The following is an 8,459-nucleotide window of genomic DNA, read 5'->3' on the forward strand; positions in this document are numbered from 1 at the left end:
AAAGATCATCTCACCTTTAGGCAAGTTCAGCAGTCCTCTCTCTGAGGGTTCTTTGTGTCCAGATTATGCATCAGTCCAGGCAAGAGCAGTTTCTTGCCCAAATGGCTATCAAGCTCCATAAGGATCCTCTTCGATGCTCATCTTCCTCTTGAAGTAGATTGGTGCTTCCAGGAGCAGATGTGCCTCATTATCATGAAAAGCCCTAAGTTATTAAAACATTTAAAATGCCATATTCTGTAGTCTTTGAAAGATTGAAGAATGCCTATCTATATATCTAGAAAATCTAAATAACATGACTACAAGCTCGACTATTATAGATGGTTATCTATTAACCTATATTTCTTAATTATACATTACATTTTTTAAATGAACTACACAATAAGACAGATTCAGACATAAAAGACCTCTAAATGAGACACAGTGTTTAAAAAATGTGTGTGGGCTTGGGAGAGAGAAGATAAAGAGTATAGGATAAATGGTTTATAAAAAAAGTCTTTAAAGAGACAGTACAGTCATAGATTAAAGGAGTAAAGTTAATAAAATATTAAAAGTAATAGAGCAAGAAAAATAAGCTACATAAAGATGGAAAATTCACAAAGAGTCTGGATTATGTGAATTACTGTGTTTTCTTTGAATTTTCTGACTGTAAAGGAGCTAAGTACAGAGAGACATTTCATTGTATGGCCTGCTGAACTAAATCAACATATATGTTTTAAATGTTTTTTGACTTCAAAGTTTGAGTCTAAGGATATGTTGCTTTAGAAAAGAGGTTCTTCTTTTGTTTTCAAAGAGGATGAGAACCTGTGCATTACTTTCAGACTAATGTGGTTTGATGGACCAAGACCCCCTGAAAGGTCACCTTGAACACCATTCTTTTATATTGCATTTGTTTAACTCTGTAAAGCTGTGTTACTTTGCCTGCCTAAAACACCTGATTGATCTAATAAAGAGCTGAACAGCCAATAGCTGGGCAGAAGGGAGAAATATGTGAGGCTGCCAGGCAGAGAGAATAAATAGGAGAAGAAAGAAGAGGGAGGAGTGAGAAAAGGAGGAGAGAATGATGTCAAGGGCTAGCCACCTAGCCATGAAGTAAGAAGGAGAAAGAAAGATGTATAGAATAAAAAGAAAGGTAAAAACTCAGAGGCAAAACTTAGTTTAAGAGAGATGGATAATTTAATTTAGAAAAGCTGGCTAGAAACAACCCATGGAATTCATAAGTAAAAATAAGTCTCCGTATATGTATTTGGGCACATACATATATGTATTGGTGGTGGGCCCCAAAAGAGTAAACAAACAAAACAAAAAACTAGCTACAATATACTAACAGTTTTTCCCCACACTGAGGCTCTCATCTCCATACTGTTTGCCTTCAGTCAATGGGTATATGTCTTAAAGCATATTTATCATCAGGAATGACTTTTCTTGCCATTTATTTGGTGAGGAATAGTTCTGACCCATAGTGAGCAATAAAGGAATGCAAAATTGTTGTGCTGGTTATTAAAATGAAAGCTTGGTAGAGACCATCAGCCAGCCTTAAATAATTCTGAAAAAAGTCATGGAAAAATAAAGATTATTAGATGATCACCCATCTTCTCACAGTTTAATATACTAAATTACATGTGTCAAAGTGCTCATTTGGGTTGTGTATGGTGTGTGTGTGTGTGTGTGTGTGTGTGTGTGTGTAGAAAAAGAGAAAGAACAAGTGCATTTATAGATGTCAGAGGACAATATGTGGAGGAGTAAACTCTTACTTCCCACACAGGGTCTCTATCTCTCCTGCTGTGCTGAGTGCTCCAGGCTTCTGGCCTGCCAGGTTCTTGGCAATTCTCCTGTGTCAGACTCCCATCTGTGTAATTTGTGTGTGGATCAAACTCTGGCCCCCAGGCTTGTGCTTTTATCCTCTCCTTGGTCCTGTGTTGATTGTTGTAAGGTGATTTTATGTCCACAACTATCTATTACTTGTATTGTGTGTACTCTCCATAGTACTAGATGCTGAATATTCATTAGTGAACCTGATGAGCTATCCTCTTGGGTCTTATCATTGGGTATGGAAGGTAAAATTAAACAAGGGACAGAACCTCAATTTCACCCAAGTAGAATGTTGAAAGTTCTAGCTGGTTCTAGATAGGCATCCCACATAAACTGAGTATTTTATCACCGCCATAGCCACTCTCTCCTACTCCCATTTCTGCATTTCATTGCAATCCATAGTGTATCCAAAAATAGTGAAATTACAGTTAGGTAACTGGATCTCCAGAAGATATTAATAGCCTACATGGTGCACGAAGCTGGGAACAAAAGGTTGAGAAGCCCTGATTTTTGGACAACAGTCAATCTGTATTTGTGGGCTAATCCAAATTCTTTAGTACAAACCCATACTCTAATTACTTCACTTTCTGTTTATAGGTTCAGGGGCAAGTTCATCCTACCCTCGAGTCTAATGATGATGCTCTTCAGTATGTTGAAGAATTAATTTTGCAATTATTAAACATGCTGTGCCAAGCTCAGCCCCGGAGTGCTTCAGATGTGGAGGTATGATAAATGACACCTTTTGTCCTGTAGGCTGTATGTATTTCTAGCTTGCATGTTTGTTGTAATGGCAGTGAAGGAGAAAAGCATTAGCTCTTCAGGTTGCTCATGGATGTCTTTAAACTTTGTTCTGGGTATGTGATAGCTTATCTGTGTCTTAGCTGTGAAACTTTAAGATCTGACTTTTCAGTTTAAATGGACAACTTCTTGTTGTTACTAGAATCTTTTCTTTTTTGAGACAAAGCCTCTTTCTATAGTTAGTCCTGGCTGCCCAGGAACTCGCTATGTAAACCAGAATGGTCTTGAACTCACAGAGATGTTCACACTTTTTTGGTTTTTCGAGACAGGGTTTCTCTGTAGCTTTGGAGCCTGTCCTGGAACTCACACTTTTAAGAGTAGAACATGTGCAAAGTTTTCATCCCAAAAACATTTCCTTTAAATTTCAGAAAGTTAAAGGATTGATAATAAAGTATCTGAAAATACCTCAGGGAGAATAGCAGGAAAGATTGGGATCAGAGAAAGATGAACTTATAACTGCACTGGTAACAGTTACAAAGCAAATGTGAGTATGTGCTGACAGACAGAGCTGAAGGTTCCCAAGGTGTGATTTAAAAAATTATGGTGCCAAACATTGCTGTTCTGCAAACCTTTAATACCAGCAATTGGGAGGTAAAGGCAAGATTGGATCAGGTTTCCAAATCAACTTTAACTGTATAGGGAGTTCAAGGCTAGCCTGGGCTATGTGAGACCTGTCTCAAAAGCAAAGCAAAAGAATCCAGGAGAGTGTTCTAGTTATTGTTATCCTTAACTCCTACAAGTCACAGGACTTTAGATGAGTGTGGAAGTTTGCTGTTTCAAAGAAGCAGCTAATGGAACTGTCTAGAAACATTGAAGATTAGGGGTGTATCTTATTGGCTAGGATACATGAAGCCTCAAATTCCGTCTCCAGGGTTGGCCCCACACCCCAAAAAAAGAAAGGGGGAAAATAGGTTTGAAATGTAGAAAAGATCATGTACTGTGTAATTCTTATTTTTTAACTCATTTACGGTAGGTTCTTTGTGGTGGTTTTGTTTTGTTTTTGAGACAGGATCACATGTAGCGCAGTTTGGCCTTAAATTCAATTTGCCCTATAGTCAAGAACATTTCTTAATCCTTCTGCCTCCACCTCCCATTTGCTGGGATTTCAAGAGTTCCCTGTTAAGCATTGCTGATTTCTTCCCATTTCCATTTAATTTTAAAGACAGATTTTTTTAATTCATAATTTCTCTTAAATACTTATTTCTATTGTTTCACAGGGATCTTGAGTAGCACTGCTTGCCTGATTATATCACATCAACAATTTCAGTTGGGTTTTCTATTTGATCCTTGCTTGTGCTTCCATGGTTTGGCAGAATCCAGACTTAATGTCTAGTGTATTAGAAAGGACTTGCAAATGTCACCTTGCTTATTATTCTGATGTTGGTATCTGATGTTGGTATATTCTAGGAATCTGATGACATTGCAAACACAAATCAGATCTTTCTGTCATGTTTATGTAACCTTGTTTGTCTCATTTCATCTTTAATCTATAAACTAGAAACAGAAAACCATATGAAATTCTAATGTGTAGGCTTTAGGACTGGGGATAGTTTTGTGCAAGACTATGTAAGAAGATGGCAATAAGAAATGTCAGTCACTTATATAATAAGCTTTATCATTTCTTTTTCAAACATTTGTTTTTATTATATTAAACTGTATGTGTGCACATCTGTGTGTAGGTATGTACACAGTGCAGGTACCCACAGAGACTGAAGGAGTTGGATCCCTGTCTTAGGGTTTTTACTGCTGTGATGACACACCATGACCAAAAAGCAAGTTGGAGAGGAAAGGGTTTATTTGGCTTGGTCTTCTCTGTAGTCCATTATGGAAAGAAGCCAGGGCAGGAGCTCAAACAGAGCAGAAACCTGGAGGCAGGAGCTAATGCACTGGTCATGAAGGGAGCTGCTTACTGGCTGCTCAGCCTGCTTTCTTATAGAATCCCGGTCCACCAGTCTAGGGATGGCTCTACCCACAATGGGCTGGGCCCTCCTCCATCAATCACTAGTTAAGAAAATGCCTACAAGACTGCCTTCAGCCAAATGTTATGAAGACATTTTTTCACTTGAGGTTCCCTTCTCTCTGGTGACTCTACTTTGTGTCAAGTTGACATAAAACAATCCAGCACAATCCCCCTGAACCTGGGGTTACAGGCAGTTGTGAGCTATGTGATGGCAGAGCTAGGAATCAGACTCAGGTCTCCTGGAAGAGACCTAGCTCTTAACCACTGAAATTTTATAATTTCAAAGTGCTAGTTTAAAATTTGTATATTCTTAAAACAATCCTATAGGGTATCTTTCTCTTTGCTTATGTGTTTGAAAATTGAACATCAGAAGAGAATAGATACAAATGAAGATTTAAGGCAAAAAAAAAAAAACCCCCTCAAAAACAAACAAACAATTTGGGGGGCTGGAGAGATGGCTTTCCAGGCCATAAGATCACTTGGTGCATTGATCATCCAGAAGGAAACAGAAAAGATGAGTATGCTTCATAAAACAAGGGCCAGGTTTATTCAGGAGCCCTGTTTCAGTTTCTGTATATGGGTATCCTATAAACTATTGAAAATGTATCATTTAACTTTGTGTGTGTATGTAGACATGCCACATTTGCATGAAGGGAACAACTTTCAGGAGTTTTTTTCCCATCATTTCTGGGGATCAAGCTCAGGTCATGAGGCTGCCAGTGCCCTGATCTGTGGAGCTGTCTCATCAGCTTGGAGATTTTACTACATTGTTTGTCTGTCTGTCTGTTTGTTTGTTTTTAAAGTTCGCAGACAAAGTGGTGGATGAAAACATTTTTTTAATTAGTCTGTGGCGCGTGCGTGAATGTATGTGTGTGCATGGGTGGTTGGGATAGGGAGAGGAGAGGGTTTGCTAGTGCAGGCATGCATGTAGTGTAAATGGAAGCTGAAAGACAGCTGTGGAGTCTGTTCTTCCACTGTGGGTTTCTGAGCTCAGGGACTGACCTCATGTTATCAGACTAGTGTAGCAAGTGAGTTGCACCAGGCTATAAGGATTTTCTATGGCATTTTCATGCATATGTCATTTATACTTTGTTGTTATCGCCCTCTCCCCGTTCCGTCCCTCCTGTCCCCTTTTTGCTGATTCCCCATCCCCTCCCCCAATAATTGTCTCTTCGACTTTCATGTCTTATGTTTCATGTTGTTTCTCTGGTTTGAGGTTTCGAAGTGCTAGGAGTCCCATGGCTGGTGAAGAGCTGCAGCCTCATGGTAGAACTCTTACCCAGGAGGCAGAAGGCCCTGGTACAGTCCAGAGTGACTAGAGGAGGAGAGAGCTACGGGGAGCAAGGGGTGCTTTGTGTTTTGGATGTTCTTTTGTTATCCTTTCCCTTTCACTTCCTGCCACCCCTCCTAGCCTCTTGCTCTGCCACCATTTTGGACCTTTGTATTACCTTTATCAAATAAGGATAGCAGGCAGGGTTCCAACTAGGCAGTTCAAGAGCTTTGCTACTTTTTTTTTTAACTACAAGAATTCTTTTACTTCTGATTAAACTACGTCTAATGTAATTAAAATATGCAGTTTTAAAGACTGGCACCTGAACAGTCTTGCACATAGATGAAGAGAGGATTAGATAACTGTGTGCAAACCTGCTCCCAGGATGTCCTAAATGCACTGTGTACCTTCCTCACACCTAGCTCTACAGTGTCTGTGCAATGTACTTACTGATAAAACTTCCATTCAGGTTTGTATTGGGGCAATGTTCAATTCCATCTAGTTGTTTCACATGTCTAGTTGAATAGTGAGACTTTGTGAAAGGCTTTGTAATACTGACCTCTACTGGCTATAAACGAGGTGTACTGCAAGTGGGTTTTAAACACTGGAAGAGGGAGCACTTTTTGCTAATAGTAAATTACTTTAAAATAGGGGGTTTAGCTATTATGACAGGCCATTCTTTAACTTTCAATCATATCATATTTTAACCATATAACTTGGAGATGATAGATTTGAAGTAGTTTGCTAAAAGATGGAACTGTGCTTTGCTGTTACTGATACAAACCACTTAGCTTCGTGACTTGTAGACAGTTTTGATAGGAATATTCTCACATGAGGGTTGGAGAAAGAAACATCTCTGAGGTTTTAATTGAAAATGCTACTGGAATTTATGATTGGGATTAAAGTAAAAATACAAGTACATAAGAATTTATTGAGCTTGTGATGATGGTACATGCTATTAATCCTAGCAGCGGAGGCAGAAGCAGGCGTTTTCGGAGAGGTTGAGGTCAGCCTGGTCTATAGAGCGAGTTCCAGGACAGCCAGAACTATACAGAAAAACCCTGTCTTGCCTTGCAACCATCCACCCTCCCCTGTGGGCCAAAAATATTGGAGTTGTATTTGCCAAATTAGTTTAAGTCTCCTTCCTTGAAACTGTAAGAGTGATGTTTAAAGTGATGGGTCAGTCTTGCCATCAGTGTCAGTGAAGGTGGAATTCAGGGTGTGATTTCCCGGGTAATTAAAGTGTGTCCAGTCCCTTAGTCACATAATTATGAAACTAATACACTGACAACCACAGGATTTCTAAAATCATGTTTACAATATAAATTATGTGAAAAGCACAGCTTTGTGAATTTTTTATTAAAAGAAAAATTTAAGTGACGAACTCTGTTTCATTTGTCTGTTGTTTAGTTGTTGTTTTCCTATTTTTTAAGGAACGCGTTCAAAAAAGTTTCCCTCATCCAATTGATAAATGGGCAATAGCTGATGCCCAATCAGCTATTGAAAAGAGGAAGAGAAGAAACCCTTTATCTCTGCCAGCAGAAAGAATTCATCATTTGTTAAGGGTAAGCTGAAATCCTGCCGTCTTGCCTTTGAAAGGCAAACTAATTGAATAAGAAAATCGTTGTAAGTTTTCTAGGAATTCATGTTGTGGCATGGGTACTATGATAATGAATATAGATTGGGCAGCGTGGTTTAATGTAGTTTCAGACCAATAGTAATAAATAAAGTTATATTGTGGATTTTGTTTACCTCAGAGGTTGCTAGAAAATAGAATTTTTAAAATTTCTTGTCCTTGCTGCTCAGACCTAAGTGTCTCATAAAGCTTTTCAGATCTGTTAGATCTGTGCACAAGCTGCGGTGAAGCTGCAGCAGGCAACTGTTGTCACGGACAGAAATCCCACATATTACTTACATGAGCTGGTCCTACTTAGATTTAAGTTAATCACTTTAATCTTCCCAGAACTGACAGAAAAGTGCCGAGAATCCTAATAATGCTAATTTTGTTTCTTACTGTGACAAATTCACAAACACACACACACACACACACACACACACACACACCTTAGTACAATATTTAAAACTTTAGTAAAAGTTATTCTGTTTTCCCCTTTGAAACGGGGTCTTACTTTATTACTCATGTTGGCCTTGACCTAGGATTTGTAATTTTCCTGCTCTGCCTCCCAAGTACTGGGATTAAAGACATGCATTGTTATGCCCAACTGACTTTTATTTTCTCCTCTTGTTTAGAATTCATCTTTCTTGAGGAAATTAGTTCCACAAAAGAACATACTCTCTATTAAGTTCAATAATAGGACTATTTAACGTGCTCAGTAGCATATAGCTTTTTTTTTTTTTCCATAGAAAGCCAACAAAGTGCCATAAGGCTCCTTGGGGAGCCCTGGTTTCTTGGGAAACTATTGAGGTATAAGACTAATAGCTATTTCTGGATGCCAATATTATAGACACTCTTGTTTCGTAATCAAAAGATTCTGTGTAGCTTCTTGTGTGCATTCCTACTTGGTAACAGAGACCATTTGCTTCTGACTCTAAACCTAGACTTTCCTGCTTAGGATAGCATTACCTACCTAGTAACGTGCACTGCTGAAGTAGTGTACATGA

At 38.7% G+C, this 8,459-nt stretch overlaps 1 protein-coding gene across 1 annotated transcript in view; it reads left to right on the forward strand.

Annotated features, from left to right (window-relative positions):
- The window catches only part of Sos1 (SOS Ras/Rac guanine nucleotide exchange factor 1), a 92,868-nt gene that overhangs the window by 29,338 nt on the left and 55,071 nt on the right, over nucleotides 1-8,459 (forward strand). Inside the window, exons 2-3 of the mRNA XM_005360757.2 lie at nucleotides 2,407-2,532; nucleotides 7,271-7,402. Coding sequence (XP_005360814.1) covers nucleotides 2,407-2,532; nucleotides 7,271-7,402 — 258 coding nt within the window. The remainder of the gene's footprint in view (nucleotides 1-2,406; nucleotides 2,533-7,270; nucleotides 7,403-8,459) is intronic.

This window comes from Microtus ochrogaster, linkage group LG3, assembly GCF_000317375.1.
Source record: "Microtus ochrogaster isolate Prairie Vole_2 linkage group LG3, MicOch1.0, whole genome shotgun sequence".
Classification (NCBI taxonomy): Eukaryota; Metazoa; Chordata; class Mammalia; order Rodentia; family Cricetidae; genus Microtus; species Microtus ochrogaster.